Source organism: Schistocerca gregaria, chromosome X (genome assembly GCF_023897955.1).
Source record: "Schistocerca gregaria isolate iqSchGreg1 chromosome X, iqSchGreg1.2, whole genome shotgun sequence".
NCBI classification, from domain to species: domain Eukaryota; kingdom Metazoa; phylum Arthropoda; class Insecta; order Orthoptera; family Acrididae; genus Schistocerca; species Schistocerca gregaria.
Window position 1 is genome coordinate 590,627,360 of NC_064931.1, and position 27,886 is coordinate 590,655,245.

General features: G+C 38.6%; 1 protein-coding gene across 4 annotated transcripts in view; it reads right to left on the reverse strand.

Annotated features, from left to right (window-relative positions):
• Positions 1 to 27,886, reverse strand: part of LOC126297668 (microtubule-associated serine/threonine-protein kinase 3) — a 245,718-nt gene that overhangs the window by 56,568 nt on the left and 161,264 nt on the right. For 2 of the 4 annotated variants that reach the window (XM_049988765.1, XM_049988767.1), the window contains exons 15-19: positions 27,136 to 27,257; positions 14,842 to 15,069; positions 10,759 to 11,191; positions 7,561 to 7,760; positions 3,444 to 3,658 (exon numbers count right to left, since the gene is read on the reverse strand). In XM_049988765.1, coding sequence (XP_049844722.1) covers positions 3,444 to 3,658; positions 7,561 to 7,760; positions 10,759 to 11,191; positions 14,842 to 15,069; positions 27,136 to 27,257 — 1,198 coding nt within the window. The remainder of the gene's footprint in view (positions 1 to 3,443; positions 3,659 to 7,560; positions 7,761 to 10,758; positions 11,192 to 14,841; positions 15,070 to 27,135; positions 27,258 to 27,886) is intronic. The other 2 variants (XM_049988768.1, XM_049988766.1) reach the window with 1 other exon arrangement.

A 27,886-nucleotide genomic window follows, 5' to 3' on the forward strand; every position in this document is an offset into this window, starting at 1 on the left:
TGCCAACTTGTTTATGAGTCATCTAGAGGAAACCTTCCTAGCCTTCCAAACCCCTGGTTTGGTTTACGTTCACTGATGATATCTTCATAATCTGGACTCACACAAAAACAACCTATCCTCATTTCTTCAAATCTCAACACCTTCTCTCCCATCCTTTTCACCTGGCCCTCCTCACCCACTGCACCACCTTCCTGAACATCGACCACCTCCTCTTTGATGACTCCATCCACTACTCTCTCCACATTAAACCCACCAACCACCAACAGTAGCTACATTTCAACAGCTGCCATTTCTTCCACACCAAAGAATCCCTCTCATACAGCCTGGCCACCTGGGGACAGCATGTCTGCAATGACAAGAACTTCCTTGCCCAGGCTGAAGTTCTCACAAAGGCAAGTCCTTTTCCTCATTTTCTGCACATTCACCTACTATATGATTACTAAAGTCCACAAATCAACCCATCTCAGGTGTCTTCATGGTAACTGGTCACTTCACCTCCAACCCCTGTACGAGGGGTGTTTTTGAAAAGTCCGTGTTCAGGGTAAACCTTTTTTATTTTTCGACGTAGTCTCATTTTAGACTTAAACACTTCATCCAATGCTGTTCTAATTTGTTGATCCCTTCTGAATAATAGCAATTGTCCAAGTCTGACAATAACTATTAGTTGCTGCAATCACCTCTTCATTTGAATAAAATCTTTGTACAGTCAGCCATTTCTTCAAATTGGGGAACAAATAGTATAGTCCAAGGAAGCCAAGTCTGGAGAATAGGGGGGATGTGAAATGAGTTGGAATCCTTTTTCCATTAATTTTGCGACCACAACTGCTGAAGTGTGTGTTGGTGCATTGTCGTGATGGAAAAGGACATTTTTTGCAGTCCAATCATCGGTGTTTTTCTTGCAGCTTGGTTTTCAAACGGTCCAATAACGATGAATAATATTCACCTGTAATAGTTTTACCCTTTTCCAGATAGTCGATGAGGATTATCCCTTGTGGACCCCAAAAGACAGTCGCAATAACCTTTCGAGCCGAAGGAATGGTCTTCGCCTTTTTTGGTGCAGATTCTCCCTTGGTAACCCATTGTTTAGATTGTTGTTTGGTCTCAGGAGTATAGTATTGTATCCGTGTTTCATCCACAGTGATGAAACGACACTTAAAGTCCTGCAGATTCTTCCTGAACAGCTACAAACCATCCTTGCAACAATTCACACGATTCCGTCTTTGGTCAAGCGTGAGCAATCGTGGAACCCATCTTGCAGATAGCTTTCTCATGTCCAAATGTTTACGCAAAATATTATGTACCCATTCATTCGAGATGCCCATAGCACTAGCAATCTCATGCACCTTAACTCTTCTGTCACCCATCACCATATCATGGATTTTATCAATGATTTCTGGAGTCGTGACATCCACAGGGCGTCCAGAAGGTTCACCATCACTTATGCCCATATGGCCACTCTGAAAATTTTGCAACCACTTATAAACTGTTCTAATCGAAGGTGCAGAGTCACCGTAATCTTTATCACACTTCTCTTTAGTTTCCTGAGGCGTTTTGCCTTTCATAAAGTAATGTTTAATCGCCACACAAAATTCTTTTTCATCCATTTTTTGACAATCACTCAACTTTCTCGATTCACATGAATGCCAAACACAAAGAAATAGACCAATATGGTTGAAACTTGGTGTGTGTTCTTTCCAAAGATGCTACTAACTAAATATGACCTCAATACGCGACAGTGGTGCCATCTCTCGGACTTTGCACAGAGTTTTCAAACGCCCCTCGTACTGAGCCTAAGTATACTGTCACAGACTGTTACACATTTCAGAGGAACATATGTAAACTGGCAGCACAGCCAAGGCACTCACTCATATGTCAAGCTGTCTATGGACCAGCTTGTGGAATCCACCCTAAAAACCCAAATTACACACTCCTCATCTGGTAAAAGTTGAGTAACAATATTTTCATTATGAGAATCTACGCCTAAACCACTCCATTCTTTTCCTTCTACAGCCTTACATCATTCTCGTGTATGTTTTACTTGGTCATCTTCAACTTAACAAGCTGTTTTCCTAGACATCTAATTTTGCTTTATGATGGCTCCATTAAAAGGTCTGCTCTTATCAAACCTGTGGACCTTGCCCCTACCCTCCCCCCTCCACCTCCGCTCCGTCACTGCCGCCACCACCATTATGTTGATAGCTTCTATCGCTTCCACATCAAAAAATCTCTACCACCACCTGCGCGTGGTACATACACAACTATGATCACTCCTTCGTCCAGTAAACTAAAGGACTTTCCCAGGTATTTAATAGTCAACCAAACCTTAAAACTGAAACACAATGAATCTCAGGGGCCATAATCTACCATATCACAAATCTTCCAATCATATCCATCAACGAGCTACAAGTAGGTAGCCTTCTCATTATCCAATATCAACAGTACTGGAACAGCTGGAAGACACTATTCATCACAGCTTAGACTGCCTTTTATTGTGTGATGAAATTAGGAATATCTCAGCAAAAATATCCTTCTCACCTCTCCCTCAGTGGTATTATCCAGTCACCTAATCTACAAGTATCAAATATGATGGTCCAGCCCTACGCCATTTGTACTTCCAGCACCTACCATATGCATCATAACTGTCCAAGTCCCATCTGCAAGACCTTGCTCATGCAAACTTCCAGGTCCATGTTATTTCAGTTCTTTGAAAAGTATCTCTTCAGATGCATGTGGCTATGAAATCAGATACACCACCTACCAGTTCCACTGGAGACTGTTATGTGGATACAACCATTAACCAGCTGTCCACCCAATATAAATGGCCGAAAATAAACTACTAAGGTTTACAATTTGTTGCAGATCATATTGCGAGGCACTACATGTCAACTTATATGGATGTTTCATAATAGTCTCTCATCCAACCCCCCCCCCCCCACACACACACTCATTCACACACATCAACAGAAAATTCTTTGAACTGAGTATGTGAAAATTATGCTTCTAACAGACCCTTTGATTTAGCAAGATCCAGGGCTACAATGATAATTAGTTATTGCTCTACATCTATCTCGATTCTCGGTCTACTACCTCCTTCCTAAGATCTTGGTAGGCACTGAAAGCAAAAGAGAAGCAATCGTTTCGAAAGAAAGAATTAAAATAGGGAAAGATGTGTATATGATTCAAGTAACCCTTAAAAAAATCACTTCATAAATATTGTAGAAAGTAATAGCAGTGAACTGGGATGGGTTTACAAGAGTTGTTTATTGTGCAGCCTGAAACATTAATTTAATAATAATTTTCTTCCTCATGTTTTCTCTCTCATTCAACATAGTAAAAAAAAATATTATTGCACTCCATTAGGTACCAAACTATACATACTGAAAGCACATAACCAAACATTTTACAGATTTTAAAATTCTCTCTCTTACTTGAATTACACTTACCATTACTAAATGGTGCATTGTATAAAAATCTGTGTCACCGTAGTACACTCTAATAGTATGCACAGTAAAACCAAATCCACGAGGACCACGCCGGATAATAATTGGTGGTTTCAGGCTTGTAACAAGAGGTGACAGTTCTCGGCAAGGAGATGTATCCCGTGAACTGGCAGTGCTTGATCCACCAGGGGACTGAATTGGTTGTGGGTGACATTCTTCTGGAAGCACAGACAATGGTGTTAAAACTAACTGGTAGTTGTTGTCAACTGGAAATGCTACAAGATGGCAAGTATTGGAAAAATGTGGTGAGGGTAGGCAGTGAGACCAACTTAAAAGCATGGAAAAGGAAACGTAGAAGAAGGGGTGAAGGCAGACGTAAGGGCACCAAGAGAGGCATAGGTGGAGAGTTAATTGATGGGAAGGTAGAGGAGGGAGCAGTACAGATGGGCACAGCAATGACAGGGACTGTGAGCACAGTCATGTATCCTGAATCCTGAATTGACCCTGGATCAAACTCACAGTTAAAAAAATTCTAGGTAACTGTGTGAAACACATAACACAAATATGCAATAAACATTTTGTTTCTGAAGGTTTTGGATGTCGAGGTAAAAGCATATTGAGGTGAAATTTATGGGACAGAAAGAGGAATGAAGAATGGGACAATGGAAAAAAGAATGGGAACAGTGACAGCAAATTGAGGAAGCCACTCAGAAACAAGATTATACTGCAATTTAATCTGGGTAGTGATCTACTTGCCACTTCACCTTGTTGTATTATATGTTTACACAGGGAGTAATAGAATGACGTTTTAAAAATTTGGATGATAGGAACCTATAGCTGGAAATGTGAAATTAAGTTTCTACAGCAATCACTGGGCTGTTGAGAATACACACAGTACCTGCAGAGAAGTTACCAGATGAGATTCTCAGTCAACACTTGGGCTGGAATTATTGGAGGTAACCTTACTGGACCACACATCTTATCATATCTTACAAATGGTATACAGTGTATGAATTTTCTGAGCAATGCCTGACCGTAACTTCTGCAACTGCACACTAGTTTGTGGTTTCAGAATGATAATGCTCCAAGGCACTTTGACTGTCGGTCCAGTGCATATATTGCAATTAGCTTCAGGCAGAGAGTAATTGGAAGGAGATGTCCGGTCAAATGGGCTGTGCGCTCCACTGACCTCACTGCTCCTGACTTTCTCCTCTGGGGGCTGTGTCAAGTACCTTGTGTACTCAACACTTCCAGGGACAGTACCTGAGCTTATTGAGTGCATCTTTAAAGCATTTAATACCACCAGATGAGAGCACACTATCTTACTGAAAATCAAACCAAACATGGTGCATTGTTGCACATTGTATAACAAAGCCAATGGTAGTCACATTGAACGCTTCCTCTACAGTAGTGAGGCCACAGATTCGGTTTACAGTATTTGACTGTACTGTACAGTCAATAAACATTATCTGAACCATAGTATTCTGGTGTTTCATTTAGCCTACCGAATGCATAGGAAGTTCATGGTGCTGCAGAAGCTGTATTTCACATTTCCAGCTATAGGTTCCTTGTATCAAAATGTTCAACATTTCATCCTCTACAATCCCCCAATCTTTTAAAACGCCATTCCGTTACAACCTGTATGCTGCATGCCAAATAGTTACATTATACTTTTATAATGAATAATTCCTGGTAAGCTGCAACAGTTTAATTATTAATGGCCCTATAGCCAAAATAAGCTTGTAGTAAAGAAGAAATATTACTAATTAAAGTATTGCACCTTACGTGGAATTATTCATTACAAAATGTCATACTATGACGTATTCTATGCGGCAGGCCTGGTCGAAAAGAAAACATTATAGTTTTGTAATATTTTTACAGCACGTATTCTAAAAGACAATCATCAGAGTAAAATATTAACAGCACAATATCTGACAGGCTAAAGTAGCAATAGAGAAGAGAAACTGATAAGGAAGAAAGATAAGAGATTAAAAAATAAAAAATGAAAGAAACAAATCTGGATTAATTTATCGTGAACATAGGGAGGAGGGAGTGAAGGAGGAAAGACAGCTCAGATAGAGTTACAGGAACAAACAGTTACAAACATACAAACTATGGCACTTCAAAGCCCCACTGCATGTAAAAATAGAAACTATGACACAAAATGTGCAACAAGTAAAGAAATCTTTCAATCCTGCCACTACTGATAGCCATAAGACCAAACACCCACCACACACCATGGCACACTTTCCTCTCACCTTCACTGGTCCCAATATGTGACCTCACTCAAAAACCGTTATGAACTGCAGTCCTCTCTGGTGTGACTGGCACGTCTCCAATGTTTACTAAACCAGCACAATGCTCAAAATGACAGACCAAACTTTGCGAAAGTTCAGTACAGATTGTATGAGATCTGTATGGTCAGAAACCCACCATACGTATTTCCCCTTCAAATAAAGGCGCATCGTGGATCACCAAATGTGGTGTCTTGCCCACTGTGCTTGAGCAAGGAAACAGTGGAGCAGTGTCATCTTCACCAGAGTATTACAGTTTAGATTAGGGTGCCCTGCTCCAACTGGCACTTCTGTAGCACATATTACAACCAAGTCAAAATTGTGAAATGTGGTAACTTTAGTAGTGTCACTGTTCTCAGCTGAGACAGAATCACATTAGAAGCATATATTCCTTTGAATGTGTTTATTGGAGGTGCTTGACAGCCACAGATGAGTGACATCCACTTGGTAAGTGTGTCCCACAGCCCACAATGTTATACCATGCATCACATCACTGTATTAACATTTAGGTAACAATTGCTCATCACATCTCATAATGCTTTGGGTTCTCTCTAAATCCCAACTTATTCAAAAGGCATCTCAGGCTGTGCTACAGAGTCCACAACTGATAGCCGCTCTTGCATACCGCAAACTGTACTAGAATACATCATGAAGGTGCGCAACAGAGTGGATGGGTTGAGCCTATTTATATTAGATGCTAGTTTTAACCCTTAACATAATGACAATTGTGTGCATTACATTATGTATGAATGCAAACACTGATAGAAGAACAAACCACTGACAATACTTATGTTGCCACCCTCCCCCCTCCTAGCCCTCCCCTCCCCTCCACTTCACTTCAGCCCCCCCTCCCCCCCCCCCCTCTCTCTCTCTCTCTCTCTCTCTCTCTAAAAACTGTAATCCTTGTTATGCTACACATTTTATGCATATTGGATTTTAATCAGTCATTTATGTCCATCGTTTTGATGAAGTTGCAGATCGAAGCAGACTATGATAGTGGCAGGTTCATTATTTCAAATGGATTGGAAGAGTTGGGCAAAAAGTGGAGCTGAACAACCTCATCAATATACTTTTGTGGTGCATGTGTGTTCACTACAAATACAGGGAGCAGTCCAGAGACCTAAATGATTGTGTCCTCTGCCATAGCGACTGGTAACTAACATGTCATTCACATATCACTGACAAGTTGCTATGCTGTCTGCTAAAGTGTCAGATCCTAATATGATAATCTGTACCAAGACTGGAGTATAATTTTGTATTGTTGTATCTTCATCTACATTTTTACTCCACAAGCCACTAGATGGCGGTAGGTACATGGTGCACCAGAATAATTTCCAATATTTCTTACTCAGCTCACATAGGTTGTTAATCTGTTTATGTTTGGTGTGCATCCCCTCGATTAATTACCACTCTGTTGTTACATACTTTTCTGTGTGGTAGTTGTTATCTTCCCCCCCCCCCCCCCCCCCCCCCCCCCCAAGTAACCGGAGAGAGAGAGAGAGAGAGAGAGAGAGAGAGAGAGAGAGAGAGAGTGTGTGTGTGTGTGTGTGTGTGTGTGTGTTCTTTTAAGATATTCACAACTGATTCATTTGATATAGAAAGTACCAGAAATGGGATATACCTCCTACATACCAGAATGATTTTTAACTATAATTCAGTTCCATTTCACAAAAAACCAACAGTTATGAACAGGTCTCAAAAGAAACAACGAAGTTAAAAATGTCTCTGTGAGACTATGACAAATACACTACAAAGGCAATAAATTTTATGACTGAAATATTTGTTGGTAATTTGATAATGTTGGTCACATAAGAAAGAATGTTTACCAGAAGGTATCATAAGAGAAAGCCCAGTCGCAGATGCACTCTTGATAACTGATCTGGAACGGTGCTTTCCACAAGGTGCAATTGGAGGAATTGCTGGTAATGACACTCTTGGAACACTGTCAGAGTTTCGCCAACCTTTCTCCTCCAAAGGATGAATGGGCAATGGCTGCAATTGGTTTGTATTTTGCTCTGGCTGAGAGCTGCAAAATACACAATATAATAAATAGAACAGAGATACAGAGAACAAGATGTAATCATTGACACAAATAAAAGCTAATTCAGTGTCTAAGAGTACACAGTATTTCATTTCATTTCATACAAACAAACCACTACATAGTAAATAACTATAAATACATAAGCTTATGTGGCAATTGTCAGCCTCAATAAAATCATGCAGGGTATACTGGTATACCATCTTATAAAATACTTAAAATGCTAAACTACTAAAGTGTCAAACATTTCAGCTATGCTGCAGTGGTTTAGACTAATTTAGCCAGGAAGAAGGTGCTTCAATATATTTTATTGTTGAAGGACTCTTAAGGCCACCAACATCTAATTTCTTATACATTATTGTCCTAAAACATCACTGGCCATTTCAGAAGAAAGGGAAGGGATGTATTATTGGGTTACTCAGCTTGTCGATAATTGGTAGCCTACTGTGAATAGGTGACAGGCTTATGGTGGCTGTGTTTTTCTTGCTTTTCATCAGAATAAAATCGGCCCCAATTCTGGATGGGCAGTTTGTGGCAGTGTCCAATCACACTTACCTCATAGCATCAGGATTGTTGCGTACTTTAGTTTTAAGAAACCTGATGTGCAGCGCACAGTCATGCAGTTGCTCTGCACGTGCCAATCTGTTGAGGTCATATTCTGCTATGAGGGTGCTAATCAGACTTAAAGTTTCTCATCTACCAAATCATGAATCCTGTAGCCACTCCAAAAAATTGGTTCTATGCCTCCTTAAAAAAACATTGCCTACAGAACTACACAAACGGAAGTTGTTCTTTCACCTCATTTTTTGTGCCTGGCTTACTGTTTAACACTGAACCTTTTTGTCCTGTCATATCCTTTGGCTCAGAAAGTTTTATTAAGCTCTCTCAGCTTTTGTTCAGTTCTGTCTGCATCACTAATTTGATGGGCTCAACTGGTTAGCATATGTACTAAAACTGAATATTTTTAAGCAAGCTGTTAATATGCAATTCTGATGCTCCATGTGACCAAATAACAAAAGTGTTCTCTACATATCACAGTGTGGGCAGAACTGCAACGGGCTTAATGCACTTTTGCACCAAGCTTGCATGAAGAGCTGCTTTGCTATTGGAGAGCTGGAAGATCCCTTTGACCCCCAATAGCTTTGTTCATGACATTTACCATGAAAGGTGAAATAGGTAGACTGCAATATTCATTCCTGAAGAATGCTAATAGTCTCTTTCTTCTATTGGTATGTTGGTGAAGAGAGACTTTCTGTCAAAGTTGACCATTATGTTAGTTATGTGCTAATCTTGTATAAGTTGGATGAAATGAGTTGAATCCTTCACATACAGTTCTTTGTGTACTTTTCTGCCCACATACTTTGCCAGATTGTAGGTGGATGAGTTAGTTCCATTAACCACAGGCCTGAAGAGGCAGCTTGCTTTATTTATATTAGGTACTACATAGTTTTGAGGGAGTTAATTACATTCTTTTTCGTTTGCCAGAACATGTAATATTTGTGATTTGCCTGTATGTACATTGCATAGCTTCTTGAATGTATTCTTTCAACAATTTACTATTTGGGCGTTTTCTTTAATAACAAAGCCCTCACACTCCTCAACTGAGTTTCATGTTCCTATCTTAATTATTGCTCCTGCAGATTTAATTTTATTATCTGGATTATTAATTATGACTTGTGGCGGGGGGGGGGGGGGGGGGGTCTTCAACTTTCATTTTTATTTTTGAAAGAATGAATCTCTAGTTCTGAAAGCTAAAGATACAGCATATATTTATGCATATGCACACATTGGTAACAATTTACACTAGGTGCTAACTATGGCCATGTTTTTGTCGTAATTTTTATAGTTTATTTCTTCTGAAATAAACTTAAAATTATGATAAAATTAACAAAATTCAAGACAGTGATTTCTAGCTTTTCTCCCTCTAATGTTGCTAAGGTTTCTGACATAGGAAGTGACATCATTCTTGATGTGTCATAGTTCTGGCATAAAGTTAGGTATGAGCTGCAGGAAATCAGCATTAAGATGTTACTTTACATACTTGATTGCTGATACCTTAAGGCAAAAATCTGTGAAACTACTAGCGCAAAAAGAGTTTCTCCTGCAATTCACTGATACACAATATTTTTAGTTGTTCTGAATTAAAACACATCTATCAAATCAATGTTTTCTATTTCGCAAAAATCTTGCTATACTGATATTAATGCAAACATTAAATCAGTAACCCCTCTAAAATGAAACTGAATAGTATTTTCAATAAATTGAAATTCTGTTTTCTAACGGGAATGACAAATTAAATGGCACTGTCAGTTTACAAATGGCACCATCCACCCACTAAATGAAGCTCATTTAGAGAGCAAAGAATACTTGATTATAAACAGACTATTAATATTAATAACACACTAATAAAACAAACACCATTTATCACAGACTTTCCTCCGTTTCTCCAAACAGTTATTGAGATATGACCTAGAAGAGGATGTTCCTTTATCTTCATAAGGAGATAACAGCACACAAGTGCCAGTCCTAAACTGCACAGAGCATTATTAAATATGATGAGTGTACATTGTCTTGATTCCCTGTTGACACGAAAATCTACTTTCTCATTTTTAAACATTAAGTAGCACTAATAAACTTGAGCCACATTCACAACATCTTTGATACAAACAGCAATGAATCCCCAATGAAATACACCAGAAACAAAATCTGTCTCACACTTTACAGTTTATGTGACCTGAAATTGCCATGTTCATTAGCACAGATTATTAAATAATGCTAATGTGTGTGTGTGTGTGTGTGTGTGTGTGTGTGTGTGTGTGTGTGTAACTCAAATGGCATTGGCCTCTACACCTTACTCAACACAGAAATTGAGTGAGAAATAGCACTGAAACCATTGTACATGTTTTATGAATGCTTGTTCTTTATTTTCTAAATAACTCTTATGCTAAAGCTATAGACTATGATAAGGCACAAAACTAAATACTACCTGGTACGATTATCTTCAACAGAAATTGAAAAACGAGGAAGAGTATCCTTTGAGTGAAGTCTCCTCTTCCTGTGGATCTGTGGTGAAACATCGTCACTCTCAGTTTGTGATGATTCAGGCGTACTAGGCTGTGCAGCTTTCTTCAACGATGATCGATCACCTGTCTCCATTATTTCCCGGTTTCCATCTGTTTCTGGTGTGTCCAAATTACTCCCAAGATTGGAAGGAGAAGACTCTGAATGGTCTGACTGCCCTGAATCGGCACGTGAGAATGACTTTTTGAAACTGCCATCATCCCCTTCTTCAAATAGACTTAGCCTGGTCTGTACCTTACGATAGTGTGGCGTACATGATGAGAATGAACTGAACAGAGGTGACTCATCTGTATCATCTGTATCTTCTCCAATGTCATGGTTGTAACGATCCATTCGAGCTGGAAGAGATGTAAGGGTTGAACAGTTAATGATATTGCTGTTATGATCATTCAAGTGATTAACACGGAGTGAGAGGAAAAAATCTTGCGAATGTTCAAAACTTTTATGATAAATTTCTTCTGCTAAAGTTCAAGGAAAAAAAGGGAAAAATAAAATAGTCTGCAACGCAGTAAAGATACTTAACACTAGATCAAGAATGGCAGCAGAAAAGAATATCTGTTAAGTTCTCATTTCCCACTTATCTCAATTGTGGAACAAGGGTCTTTCATTTGTTCCTGTACTATTTTCCGCCACCTTATACACCTTTCCATACCTATCTCCAGTGGGAAAAATTACTAAATGTGTATTGAGATCTTAACAACTTTTTTCCCTCTGTGCAGTAATCACCTATTTCATTTCAACAAGCAAGACTAGTTATATTTCACTCAGTTTACAGTAAGAAAAACAATATAACTAACTTATAAAGTTAGAAACTCCAATTTTTAATGTGTTGTAACACAATCCAGTTCACACAAATCTCAGTTCCTACTTATGAATGACATCAGATGCCAATACAATACAAAGCATAACAACAAAAAGCTAACAACAGTGTGTAGTTCTTAAAACCTGTCAAATTCGATCAAATTGCAGCTAAGTAGTATTACATTAGTAGTTCTTCCAATGAATATTTCAAAATATTTTATAGAGCTCCCAGAGTTATGAGAGGAGTCAAAAAGATGAAATTCCACCTGGGACTATATTTACTGTTTCTCTACTTAGTATTTCGGGCCCAAATGGGACACAATACATTACAGGTCAGAATATCGCACTATGCAGAATTACGTTGGTCAAACAGGATTTCTGTGGCAAAATTAAAATTGGACCAGATAGTTGACCCTTGAGCTTTCTTTCATGTGAGCTTCAGTATAAGAGTTAAACTTTGTGAAGTACCAAGGATCAATCACTACTATTCAACACTGTGATCTTCTTCCCCCCTTGAGCATTGCTTCTCTAAAACAGCAACAGATCCTCTGAGGAATTTGGAAGAGAAGAAGAATGGTAATGGTGTACTAACTCAGATATCACACTATAGTTTACTTGTAGCTCTAATTCCTGCTTACTATATAGTGTTGCATAATCTGTATTACTGTAGGTTACCTACGTACTACTGAGTGGATCCCTTGCATAGTGGATACAATTCGTAGATAAGAACCATAAGGAATGTCTGATTACATCATGAAATTTTTTTGTATGGTATGAGATTTACATGTATGTAAAGTTACATCATTTCGTGTTCTGTTAATACTATATTGTCATTTGTAAGTAGCTTGTCTGGCACAAAGTATTGCGAATACAAAAGAAATCATTGGAGCTCTTTTGTTTTGTTTGTTTGTGTGTGTGTGTGTGTGTGTGTGTGTGTGTGTGTGTGTGTGTGTGTGAGAGAGAGAGAGAGAGAGAGAGAGAGAGAGAGAGAGAGAGAAAGAGAGAGAGAGGGGGGGGGGTTATTAAGCATAGAGTTTAAAAGGAAACTCAAATAAAAAAGTAAGGCACATAATTATCATCAATATAATCTTCAGGGACGAAGTATATTTAAAACTTAAATCTGGTAAAGGATGAAGTACATTGAGTTATGATTATAAAGTGTTTCATGAAACCTTTAACCCAGTTCTTGGCAATTAAGTGATAATGCTCTTGTAACTATGTATTTCAGAGATAGGGGGTAGTGGGAGGAAAGGGGGTGGGGGCCAGCACAGAAGTTAGCAGTTACAGGATGTAATACATGGAGTATACACTACACACTTCAAACAGTATTTATAATACTTCTCTGCTTAAGCAATAACGTGAGGTCAGTCAAAATGGAAGCAAGGGCAGAGGAATGGTTTTTTCCACAAAAAATGGGAAGCTGAAGAACAAAAAGATGTATCTTTCCCACCCATTACAAGTATAGAAATCTATCTAAATTGTGATAAGAAATGCATATTAACACTTATAAGAAAATGGTATAAATCCAAACCAAGGATATATATGGATTAGAGAGGAGAGCTGCTAATTTACAAGGGGACAGAATAGCAAGACAGATATTACAGTCTTGAAGGCTCCTCACTAGGAGACTTTCTTGTATTACCTACAATTCCTTCAGCAATTTAAGCAGCAAATGCATATAGTGATCAACTTTTTTTTTTATATTTCTTTAAATGCAAGAAAATCAAGAACACCAATATTACATACATGTGACTATTGAATCAAGCATAAGTCAATGCTGCTGTTTTGGGTGTTCCAACTTGGTATGCAGTCATTCAGATTCGGACAGACTTATTAAAGATTGTATTATACTGGATACACATCACTAGCCAGATCTGTGCTGAAGCCCTCAGATTGAACAACTGATGTTCTCAAGACTGCTTAATGCAGAGAAATAATGCAGCTTGCTGGAGGTACCAAACCACAACGCAGTGCTTACCACACCATCTGTTTACTGGCCCACACTCTCTCATTCCTGTTGCATGGTCCCAGCTTTATAATGCTTTTCCATTCTGCTCCAAGCACTTCAAGCACCACAAAAGAGCATGTCTCACAGTGCTTGAGGTTATACTACACATATCATCAGACTGTTACATAAGAGATAGGAATGCTGCACAGATTTAAAGGATGCCAATTCAACAGGAAAACTCAGAGATATGTGACTGTACATCCAAGCTGATGCAAAATAAATAAAGAAAGTCTCTTTAATCTATTGGGGGAAACACCGTTATTACATGCTCCTTTTGCATTTCCTTGAACTCCAGATTGAAGGCTACATTTCCCTTCCAGCACAAAGTCCCTGGTAATGCTAGGGAATGCTTTTTCCTCTATGTTAATATATTGTCAGCTTTTGCTTATAATCACTTATTCTAGTTTTAGAAGCAAATTGCTCATCGGTATATTATTTACCGAGACAAATTCATGACCATCAGAGAGTACCAACTTCATCTACCAAAAGGCTTAAGAATATTGTCATCCTATGTGCTTGTCTGTTTCAGAAAAGTTGCATTTCTTGACACACATCATCATCCATCTTCTATTACTCAACACACTTTTTTTATTTTAATTCCTAAAATAGATGACTCCATTTTCCCTCTACTGGAGTGAAAAGTGTCTAAGATGTTACTCTTTCACAATTCTTCAGTCTTAATGCATAAAAAATTTAAAAAAATATAACACTATAAGGCATCTCACAAGTCAACTGCAATGCATCTTTGACTGCTGCATTTGCTAACAAGCTATGATCAATGCACAAAACCAATTTATCAATAAAACACCTGATCAAACAATCACAATTTTATCAAACACGTTCACTGTTGCACAAAACATGAAAATCTGTGACTGATTATATGTAACAATCAGCCTTATTAAGTGGATACTGATATCCATAAGATCACAGTACTTTCTGAGTAGCTATCAATAGTGAGTGTCAACCTCTCACTGAAACACATTGCACCTGTACGTAAGTCTAACTTCAACCCCACCTTAAACCTCTATTTTCTTAACAGAATTCAACTGCCAAGTGAGTGGTCTCTCTCTCTCTCTCTCTCTCTCTCTCTCTTTCTCTTTCTCTTTCTCCACTTACAATGCTCTACTTTTAAATGTCAAAATGGTGCAGGTTAGCCTGTGAACAAAAATATGCTCTTACTGTCAAAGTAACTGGTGTCCTCTTCATGATCAATCTGAGGAACAAATTCAGCTTTTTGCCTGAGTAATGAATTCCAGTCCACACCACTGAAATATGGATGCTCCTTTACTTCATGAGCACCCCCTGTTCCCAGTCGATCTCTTGGATTTTGTTGTAGTAGAGATGTGATGATGTCTTTGGCCTCGGGTTGCACTGGCCAGTCATCATCATCTGGCCATTCAATGTCATCTGTAAAACAATAAATTTACACAATTTATTTATAAATGCAATGTATAAAAGTACATATGCAGTATAATAAGACATAAATACACGAAAATAAACATAAGAAGTGCCCTTCGGAAGATGAGGCTTGAGGTCATCTCCCAAGGCTACTCTCCCACTTACAGTACAGTTAAGTGAAGGGAGCAATTGTAGTAATAAATAATACTGTCATACCTTATACACAAATCACAGAGTTAATATCACAACATATACATATAGCAGTAACTATAGTAGAGTAGAATATGGTAATTCAGGTGAGACAGGCTCTAAGCATTTACTGAAGCCCTCCCACTTGAAGTAGGTAGGTAAAGGGACCTCCTTTGCTATCTAAAGCTTTCCTTTCATATATTATTTTCTTCTTGAGAAAACAGAATTTTTTCCAATTTTACTTTTATGTATATTGTGTTATTTCTTTCGTTTTGTTTTATTTTTTTAATTAATTATTTAATTATATAAAAAACATGGAAAGTACTAACTTTCTGAAAATTGTCTAGTTTGTAGTAGCAAATGACCCACAATAGTTACCAAGGTGGTGTGTCACTCTGTAATGTTAATAAGTGAGTGAATAAATAAATAAATAAAGAATAATCCAATTTTAGAGACAACTGTTTGAAGTAAACTAATATTTTCCCAATTTTAAGTTGTGCTGCGACATAAAACACAAGAAATGTTAAAATACAAAATACATTATCAGTGGTAAACCAAGCAGAAGCAAGTAACTATTAATGTCCAATAAATGAAATTATTCTCTTTCTGTAATCAGTGGACGAAGATGCATATATAGTAGAGACCACACACCATGGTCATTGTACATTTAGCAACTCTGCCACAAGCAACAGTTGACCACCAGCCAAAATCACCAACTAGCTTACACTACACCTTTGTCTTGTAACCATCACTGCTGTTGGCCTCTGATAATGATATCTCTATGCTCTGCTGAATTTTGCCAAATTTGTCATCTCGCACTGCTATATTGTTACAAGCCTTTGATTCCATCAGCAGTGCTCAACTACAGGTGAGACATTTCCTCTGGATATCTGTGTTACCATGGGTTATGTCATGCAGAGTACTAGTTAGTATTGCTCACGGTATTATCAAACGTCACTCGACACTGCATTTCTGGAGCTTCAAGTGCTATTTCCTTCTATTTTACTTAGTTTCTTTAATTTTTTTCTGCATTAAAATATCTAGTGATTTAAGTTGTGTTAATGTATGATGTCCAGTAAATACTGTACCTGCAGAAGTATTAGTTTGTGGTGGTGAGGTATTTTTCTAATGTTTGCAAGGCATCTACAATAGCAGTAACATAATCATGTACAGATTAGTGTCTAGATTCAGTCAGCCAATTTGTAAGGACAAGAGCGCATGCAATTATAGGCATGCAGTTCTTTGAATTGTGGAAACAGCTTCAGCTGAGGCAACAACAACCACAGCAGCAGCTCCTTCAGCAGCAGTTATTGCTGCAGCAGGAACACTAACAGCAACAACAATAACACCACCAGCACCTTACAAAGCAGCTACTATCACCCTCCCAGCACATCCTATATTTGCCTCATTCCTTACATTCAACAACATCTGTAAGGAATGGTGTTAATATGCAGCACCCATGCACCATCATCTCAAGGGATCATTGATGCTGCTTGTCACAGGAACAGGATGAGCACAAAACTAGGACCACAAAGTGCATGTGGAATCAGAATGACTGTGTTTTATACAGTGTGTTAAACAACCAGCACAGACTTGCTTACAATGGGCTACTCACAATGTAAATTCACTTGCAGAACAGGTGGTTGAGCTGAATCTCATGCATACAGCCTCATAAAAATTAGACTGATACAAGATGTACATGCATATCAAATCCTTATCGACACTCTGTAGTTAACAGATCCTAGCTCAGAAGATCTCTTAGAAATCACATGGTCATTTTAAACAACATACGTAGCCCAGGGTCTGGCACCACACTTGACGGACATTGTCCCCAAGAAATGTTGTCTTCACAGCTTCAACCAACAGTTGGCATCACTGTCCACCTCATGCCAGCCCACCTCACAGCCACTGAAGGCTACCATTTCATTTGGGTTTTCAGCACATATCACTCTTTGTGACAACAAAATTCTATGGTTTGCACACATTTGTCCTATACCTTACATCATAAGGTATTCCACGGGGAATGAACTCAATCGACTTATGGCCCAGTACGTTCTGCACTGAATTCCAGGAAGTTTATTGTCATTTCCCACTGTAGTGGTCCATAACCAGGTCTCTCTCTCTCTGCATCTGTGTCAATTTCAAGGCCACAGTCAATTCCCACGCTGTCACAGACACTGTCTACAACTATAAATCAACGAATTTTTTTCTTGTCTAGCAAGTGGGCACTTATACTCAAAGACCGACTTCTCTAAAGCATACTTACAGCTTCCCCTTGATGCAGAGTCTCAAAAATTCATGGTCATCAATACACCATATGGATTAATCTGATACCATAGGCTGCCATTTGGCACAGCTAGTACTCCAGCAATTTTTCAAAGGCTACTGGAGCAATTGCTCCAGGACATTCCCCACTGCTCATTTATTTGGCCAACAACATATTAACCATAACCAATAAATATGACTTACACAACCTCAGGTGAGTTTTCATACTACTGGAGAAAACAGATCTCTTTTACAACCTGTAAAAGTGGTCATTTTTTAAAGCCATAATTAGAGTACTTAGGACATATTAAGGGAAAAGATGAAGTGAGACCAACAGAAACACAGCTACAAGTCATACAGAAACTGCCTAAACTGAACTCTCTGAAACAACTTCTGTTAGCACTTGGTAAAATAAATTATTACAGACAGCTCATTCCAAATGCTGCACTATTGAATAGACTCCAAAAACCTGACATCCCTTTCGAATGGGCTTCCAAATGTGAACAAGAGTGCTCTGCTTTCAAGCATTGTCTGATACATGCTCCACGATTCCCTAATTTTTCCCAGAGTACTCTCTCATCCCAATGCCTTCAATTAGGATTGAACGAATATTGTTAAATTGAACAACCTGTGGGTTTGAATGTCCAATCATGTATGTATCTAAAATGATGTCACCTGCCCAACAAAATTACTCACAGAGTGGAAAGAGCTCGCTCTCTCGCTCTCTCTCTCTCTCTCTCTCTATCTCTCTCTCTCTCTCTCACTCACTCACTCACATCTATGGCATACAAAAGGTCCATTAATATTTATTTGATAGAGTATTTGAGATGGTCACTGACTCTGAGGAATTTCAGATAATATTTGTACCCAACTGCTGCATCCCAGAACACAGACGAATGGCTACAGCTTTGGTGGCTGTTTCTTAGTAATTACCAATATGGGAGTACACACAAATCAACACTTGACTGTGCCAATGCAGATAGCTTACTCTGGTTACCAGCAGATTCTATGTCTCCCCACAGGTCTGCTAGCAAATAGATTAATAACCACCATCAACTCATACAAATCTTCCACTGACAGCCTCCCAAATAGCACATGTGATGGTTACAGACCGTCTTTTATGGAATGTTCCAGATTACACATGCAATGTGTGGCCACCAGGGTTTCAACCAAGACAGTAGGTGGCCAAAAGTCTTTTATCACTCTGCCACCAACTTTAAGCAATCCAAGGAGTACTCCTGCTATTGCCAGTGACAGAAGGTGTCACTGGGGAATACCCCATGAAAGTCACTGGGGAATATTCAAAGTCAAACAATTTTCATGCTGCACTGGCATGTTATAAATCAATTCATCACCAAGATGGTCATGGGCTGCCAGGCGTGTGCCACATCTCAGCCAGCACTGTATCAGCAGTTACATTCCTGGCCACTACCACAAGGTATCTGGGACCATCTCCAGATACACTTTCTAGGCCCATTTTAGATCATATTTTGGAAGTAGTAACATGCGCCCATTCACTTTTCCCCTACACAGTACAAAAGTCTTCCACCTAAGCAGAAGCCACCATTTGATAATTAACATATCTACCAAACAGCATCAAAAGCCTGACAGATAGCTAACTAATATTTAAAAATAAATTAAAAGAATTTCTAGATGACAACTCCTACTCATTGGCTGAATTTTTAGATATAAATTAAGGGGGGGGGGGGGGGGGGGGGAATAACAACTTCAACGTTAGTCTCATGCAATATTTTGTGTAATGTAATATCTCGTACAGACATCTTTTATTAACCTGACATGTTCCACATCATCACGAAGCGTCGTATTCATGATCTATGGAACAAGTATTAATCTAATCTAATCTAAGGGTGAGCTGAAAAGTAATATATCTCAATTTGTTACGCAAAAACTCATCTAGCATTTCAAACAAAACAAATGTTATTAACTTTTTAAATCTTTATTCTTCATGTCTACATACTTGCAGCCAACTGTCACTAGAGGGCTCGAAATTGTTGCACGTAATGGGGCAGTATGTAATGAAATGTGGTGGTACATAACGTAAGCATGTCAGTGCAGGAGAAACAGCAAACAGTACACAAGTTTCGAATTAAGAGAGTTCATCCACACATGGAGCATCCTCTCGTTCAGCACGGCTATGCCACAACACACACAAAAATGCTACAATATCTGTAACAATCCAACGCTTTGCATTCAAAGTCATCGACCGTCCTCCACAGAACCCTGACTTGGCCCCTTCTGATATTCACTTGTTTCCAAAACTTAATGAACACTTTTGAGGACTTTACTTTGATAGTGATGAAGCAGTGCAAGCAGAGGCGAGGTTATGGCTCCATCAACGAAGTCTGTCTACAGTGACGGTGTCAACAAACTGGTCTCTTGTTGGGAAAAATGTGTTCATTGATGGGGTGACTTTGTTGAGAAAGAAGAATAAAAATGTTTGTGTTATGTCAAAAGCTTTAAGAGTTTTCACATGAAAAAAGTCAGAGGTATTGCATTTCAGCACATACGCATATTTACTACGCAACTCTTCCGTAAAATCACTGTCTAGGACAAGACCCAAACGTTTTCAAACTTCTGCACCCTAAATATCATACATTATTTTCCATTCACTCCATTCTATCCCCCTTTCAATGGCCCAGCAGAATGTTACGTGCAGACATTGAAGACACAAATGCCCCATCCCGTGCAGGAGATGAAATTGGGCACAGCACTGACCACCGATGGCAAAAGCCTAGCAAAACTGCATAATGGTAGACAACTAAGAACACAACTTTGTTTCCTATGGTCAAACAAACATCAACCAAACATCAACCATCACAAAAAGTCTAGCTTACCTGGCCCCAGTCCTAATTCGTGGGTATGGGCATCAAGTTTGGTGTTTCCTGGACACCACCATAAAGCTTCAGGGTACAGACTCAGGCAGGTGTTATTTAGCAACTCGTCAACCACCTGTGCCATCAAAGGGTTTCCACACCTGACAAGTCACTGTTGCTGGCATTAACATCGTGACAACCAAAGCAGCACAATAAGACCCAGAAGCTGCTGCATTCGCTCCAGCACCATGCGAGTCTTTCATGCAACTAGACATAAAAATGCCAGATACAACCACACCATAAGCATCATCATCTCTGGCGAAAGATGAATCGACACTAGCACCAGTGGAAAAGACGAGTATGCAGCAATTACCAGCAGCCACAGCAATTCCAATAACTCCAAACTACACTGCCCACATGCAAGATGACAAGCAGTGTTCCCCAGCCAAACCTGCCATGTTCTGGGAAGAAGTATCTCATATATTTACCATGACTGCAGACAATTTTGGTTAGTGGCTCTGCAACATACAATGGTAACTACAGCTCATGACCATTGATTACACAGGGGTAGTACAAATATGGCAATATAGCCATCCACAGAGCGGGTTCTCTTTGCACAGCTGCCTCAGGCAGGCAATTGCCAACTACACCACATCACCATTTTATCACTGTCACAGCTGTTAAGTCTGAGTACCGTACTGCTCCACTCCACTGGTCTCTGCCAAATACATTGTCTTTTCCACTTTTACTGTCATGGGACTTTGACTGTCAGCAATGCTCAATGGCACATGATAAACTCGGAGACATTTCTATGCTACCATACCTATATCATGTCGAAAATTCTGAATTGGTTTGTGTCATTATCAAGTCTCATTGGCTGCATCCTTTGGTAGATGCTGAACTTCTGGAACTTCACGTGTCAGTTCCTTCTACTTTGTTTACTTTCTGATGGGCTTTAAACTATCCCATCTACGAGGATCCAGGGATTTAAATTTGATGGCCAGTAAATGCTGGAACTTCGTTGAATGTTACAGTAAAAACAATAGCAAAGGCAAACTACAGGACACTGGCATAATAATTTTCTTCTAGATTATGTGCCTGTTAAAAAGATGATGTTATAATTTATGTACACTGTTCACAGTGGTCAGTACCAAATGCATAGTACCACCAGACAGTGAAATGAACTTTTTTATTTACAAACTAATTATTACTTTTATGGTGATTGGTAACTAGGTTCTTTTGTCTTTGAAAATATATTATATGCTGGCTACCTTTCTCAATTATGCATTGACGTTTTAGTATCCCCACCAGCAGACATCGCAATTGAGACAGATAAGTTGGCATGCCTACCGTGTCAGAATTGTGCAGCAGCCTGCCACAGAGTACACATGTGGTACATAGTACGGGCACAGTCACTGACAGAGGTGTTTCCCTAAAGACTGTAGTAAGCTGGATGGGTCAGTTTTTACACTATGTCCAGTTCCAAGCGACTGGAAAAAAGCGCAGGTGACAACTGTATATAAGAAGGGTAGAAGGACGGATACTCAAAATTACAGACCAATACCATTAACATCGGTTTGTTGCAGGATTCTCGAACATATTCTCAGCTCGAAAATAAAGAATTTCCTCGAGACAGAGAAGTTGCTGTCCACACATCAGCATGGCTTTAGAAAGCATCACTCCTGCGAAACGCAACTCGCCCTTTTTTCACATGATATCTTGCGAACCATGGATGAAGGGTATCAGACGGATGCCATATTCCTTAACTTCCGGAAAGCGTTGACCCACTGCAGACTCCTAACTAAGGTACAAGCATATGGGATTGGTTCCCAATTATTTGAGTGGCTCAAAACTTCTTAGGTATTAGAACCCAGTACGTTGTCCTCAATGGTGAGTGTTTATCGGAGGTGAGGGTATCATCTAGAGTGCTCCAGGGAAGTGTGGTAGGTCCGCTGTTGTTTTCCATCAACATAAATGATCTTTTGGATAGGGTGGATAGCACTGTGCGGCTGTTTGCTGAAGATGCTGTGGTGTGCAGGAAGGTGTTGTCGTTGAGTGACTGTAGGAGGATACAAGATGACTTGGACAGGATTTGTGATTGGTGTAAAGAATGGCAGCTAACTCTAAATACAGATAAATGTAAATTAATGCAGATGAATAGAAAAAAGAATCACGTAATGTTTGAATACTCCATTAGTAGTGTAGCGCTTGACACAGTCACTTCGATTAAATATTTGGGCGTAACATTGCTAAGTGATATGAAGTACGACAAACATGTAATAGCAGTTGTGGGGAAGGCGGATAGTCGTCTTTGGTTCATTGGTAGAATTTTGGGAAGATGTGGTTCATCTGTAAAGGAGACCGCTTATAAAACACTAATACGACCTATTCTTGAGTACTGCTCTAGAAGTTGAGATCCCTATCAGGTTGGATTGAGGGAGGACATAGAAGCAATTCAGAGGTGGGCTGCTAGATTTGTTACTGGTAGGTTTGATCATCACATAAGTGTTACGGAAATGTTTCAGGAACTAGGGTGGAAATCTCTAGAGGAAAGAAGGCATTCTTTTCGTGAATCGCTCCTGAGGAAATTTAGAGAACAAGCATTTGAGGCTGACTGCAGTGCAGTTTTACTGCCGCCTTACATTTTGCAGAAAGACCACAAAGATAAGATAAGAGAGATTAGGGCTCGTACAGAAGCACAAAGGCACTCATTTTTCCCTCGTTTTGCTTGGGAGTGAAACAGGGAGAGAAGATGCTAGTTGTGGTATGAGATGCCCTCCACCACGCACCATATGGTGGATTGCAGAGTATGTATGTAGATGTAGATGTAGAATTGCTGCAGACCTGGTCTTCTGCTACATGCCGAGTACTCAGTCACCAGCCACCTGTGCCAGCCTAGTAGAGTTTATCCCCATGCAAGTCTCTGTGAGGTTTTGGACTTTCTGCTTCCTGCAGACTGACTCATATGGTGAGTTTTCACTTCCTCTTATGGGGTTCTGGTCCCTGGTTATTATCAAGCCACCTTTGGCCCATGAAGCACCCATGCTAATAGTGTAATGGTGTTGTTACGTCGGTGCAGATAATAAATGTTTTTTTTTTTTTTTTTTTTTTTTTTTTTTTTTTTTTTTTTTTTATCGTTTCGCTTAAAGAAAGAAACCCAGTCTTTTCAGGTTATGTAATCAATAAAAACATGGTCAACAACACTTTTAAGAGTACTTATCCATTATTTTGTCACAATGTGTTTAGTATGCAATGAGGTCATATAACTTTCAGCTGATGACCTTGTTTTTAAGCCCAGTTCATTGGTGCCCAGCTAAATTGTACGAGGTGTGGCCATAAAATAACGGGACTACAGCTGTCGCAGAGTAACTACACGTGCACCAAAGATGAATAACCAATAGCTGTGAAACGTGCAGTCGAATGTGGCACTTCTGGTGTCTGTAGACAAATCAGCATGGCTGTGGTCTTCATTTGTGTAAGATAAGACTAAAAATAGAGCAACAAGTTTACTAAGGGAAGTGTATAGCAAAGACTGTTTATTACGTGCGCAAGTCTTTAGGCAGTTAAAGCATTTGCAAGATGGCCGAGAAGACATTGAAGATGACTCATGACCACAACACTCTTCAACATCAAAAACAGATGAAAATATAAAAAGAGAAGGTAATCTGATTCAATTTGGCTGTTGGCTGAGTATTTGATTTGACAGAGTGTGCGGCAAATTTTAAATAACCAATTTAACATGAGAAAAATGTGTGTGAAATCTTTGCCAAAAACTCTCACGATCCAACAAATAGAGGCTTGTGAATATGTTTGTACTGACACTTTGAATACCACAGAAAATTATCCCAATTTCTTGGAAAGCGTGATTATGTGACAGATCTTGGTATTTCACTTATGATCAAGAAACCAGGAACAAATCCATAGACTGGAAGGGCCCGTCACTGAGAGCAAATAAAGCTTGAATGAGCAAGTGAGCAAATCAAGTTTCGAAGTGTTGATAATATTTTCAATATTCATGGAATTGTGTATCTTCACTTGGTTCATAAAGTGAAAACTATTAATCAATATTGCTACCCGAGGTTCCTGCTCAACTCCATGAGGAGGGAAGGGGAAAGAAGGAGGGGGGGGGGGGGGGGGGGGATGGACACGAATTGTGGAAGAAAACATCATGGGTTCTACATCAAGACAACGCATCAGCTCATACAACACTGTCTATTAACAGGTTTCCAGCCAAGTACAGCCTCCTGGTGTTAGACCACCCAATTTATTTGCCTGGCCTGGCACAATGTGACATTTATTTCACACGTCAAATCTCCATTGAAAGGAACAATATTTCAGTCCACTGAAGCAGTGAAAGAAAAAGTGGCACACATCTGCAAGGAACTCACAAAGGAAGACTTCCAGTCATTTAAATTAATGGAACATTCAAATGGAGCACTTTAGGGGTATAGAGGAGGGCAGTACATTGAAGTTGAGAATAACTAAATAAATATGTTTTGCAAATAAAAGGTTTTAGAAAATGTTTTACAACAATAATTCTGTTATTTGACAGCCACACTTTGTATATTGCTTTTTAGATATGATCTCTAATTACTTTTTTCACATGGGCCTTATTCATATGTAAGACATCAAGCAAATTACATAATTCTAATAAAATGTTGTGTTGTTTGAAAAGGACTAGAAGTGCACACAGTTTTCTCAATTACTGTACCAAGACACGATTGGCAAAATTTAAGCGAGATTCGTGCATCTGTAAAGAGATCGATGTGCAAAGCATTCAACAACTACTACCGTCACACCTTAGTAAAAGATCTTGCCAAGAACCAAGAAAATTCTGGTCCTACGTAAATTGCTAAGAAGGGTGACGGCTTCTATTCAATCAGCCATTGGCCACTCTAGTGTGGTGATAGAAGACAACAAAAAGAAAACTGAAGCTTCCAATTTCTCATTAAAGAAATCATCAGACAGGAAGAACATACAAACATACTGTTGTTTGATCATCACACAAACATACCATATGGAGGACACAGTAATAGGTTAAACTATTACACATTAGAAGAATATGTCATCCAGTGTCTACACAATCACAAAATGTAATTTAAATTCCATTTATTGTACAGATAAAAATTCAAAAGTTATATTCATATGCACAAAATTTTAGATATTTTACATCTACATATTCTACACTACTACTGTTCTTTCCTTCACGCCTAAAAATTTTATTTTCTTCATATTAATTTACTTTAATGTGTATTTTCGCCAGATAGGGCTTGACTGATTATAATTTCCATGGACTCCTCTGTAGCTTGTATTTTACATGCTTACATTCATCAGTTCTGTTATTCTTTTACTTTATATTTGTTTTATTAATGTTTTCACATAATATCAGTCAAGTGTAAAACTGTTAATACTTCAATTTTGTAATCTGATTAATACACAAGTGTTTTAATGGACTTGGTCAAGAGTGCCATCTGTGACTAAGTTCTTTGACTTGTGCTGTTATACATCACATGTGGTTGTTTTATCAATGCGCCATCGCATTACAATCTTGCTACAATTTTTCATTTTTATTGGCAATTATGGGTTTCAGTGGTAATATATGTCAAAGCTCATACGGCATGTGATACACCTGCGATAATTTTTTTTGAGTATTTCGATTGATATAATGGTTTTTCCTGTTTTGATCTTATTTTGTTTCATATTGTCACAGTGTCCACTTTTGTATGTCATACAGCTGCCACTGATGATGAATTGAGACCGAAACTAGTAGCGGAATAAATAACATTATCACAGACAACACAGTCTTATGCATTTTGTACAATTCATACACGCTGTTGACCACCACCAAGCAAGATGTTACTGGATGTTATAATTGTTTTAAACAATGGATATTTCCCTTTCCTCTGCTCCCTTATCTTAGCCTTACATAGGAAACTTTTACAAGATTCAAGTACGGTCAACAAATGAAATAAAATAATTTAAATTTTGCTACAAAAATAATACACTAATAAAAAATTATTCTACTACATGAAACCATGAGTCAAACACAGATATGACAGAAAGTGTGTGTGATACAATGTGGGTCTCATGCATTTAGTGTTAAGAGAGGAGGAGAGGGAGTGAAGAAGTGAGGAAAGGGGAAAAACCAAATACCAGCTATTAAACAGATGTGCAATTAAATTATTTTTTATTTTACATGCACGAAGATTGATTTCAGACCATATCTGTAGCTGAGCGTTTAAGCACATTTGATTGCAATGAGGAGGGCTCGTGTTCAATTTGCGGTGTTGCTACCATTTTGTCTTTGTGGAGGATTCAAACAAGGTGTACACCGCCTTATGAGGCCCATTGTGGAGCTTCTAGGATAAGAAATAGTGGCTCCAAGGTTTGAAATACCAACAATGACTAGGACAGTCGTGTGCTGATGTCATGCCCTTCCACACTGCTTCCTAATGACAGCCACAGGATGACAGAACAGGCGGTCATGATGCATGGTTTTCAGACCCGGATCAAAGTGTTCGTTTAAGATGCATTTTAAATTTTAAAAAATGTTTGTTAGTATGTCACTGAACAACACTGAATTTCAATAATGGTATAATTTTGTACATATTTCAGTGTTTTTTGTCTTCATCACTGTAGTGAGTCAGGGTTCAAAATTTCTTTTATTAAGCTTTTAATTAAAAGCCGTTTTGCAAGATCTCCGCCTCATTCATCTGCAACACCATTAATGAATAGCAACATAAATCTGAAATAATGCCAGAAAATAATTTCTCAGCTCATACTTTACCATTTACAGTGTGGGCAAACAATTCTTCTGGTGTATCACCAAAAAAGGGCACACAGCCAATGAGGAATTCATACAATATAATGCCCATAGACCACCAGTCTACAGGTTTGCCATATCCCTGTCTGCAAACAAGAATTTTTATGTCAGATCTCAGAAATATAAATGATTTGCTCTGTACAGATTTATAATTCATTTACAAAAATAGATGAAGTGCCAGAAAAGATAATAAAAAAGTAATATATAATGTAAGCAATTACAGGTCAAAACAAATGACACACTTGTTCACACACAATTAATTTCTGTTCTCAATTCTTGCCTGCTTCTTGCACACAGACCTTGGCTGGAAATATTAAAATAGGAAATGGTAATATCCCAGATGAACACTCAGAAAATGATGGAAAACAAACCCTATCAAGTGCTCTTTTATGTTCTGCTACACATGGGACAATTGTGTGGTCAGTCACATCTGATACATTGCTTTAGCCCACACATATTTTTCAAATTAGATGTTGGTTTACAACAATTTAACAGCTTTATTTTAAAATGTTCACAAAATCACATCATAATCTATTTATTGGTGTAAATGGGCAACTAATCCTCATGAAACTAGATAAAACTTAGTAGATATCATCCACATTCACTGGGTAACATTACACATTCTATAGCAAGAAGATATTTACAAGTATTGGGTGCACTGTCAATAAGCAAGCAAGGTGAAAAAGCTTTCTGTCTTACATAAAGATGGTATTTT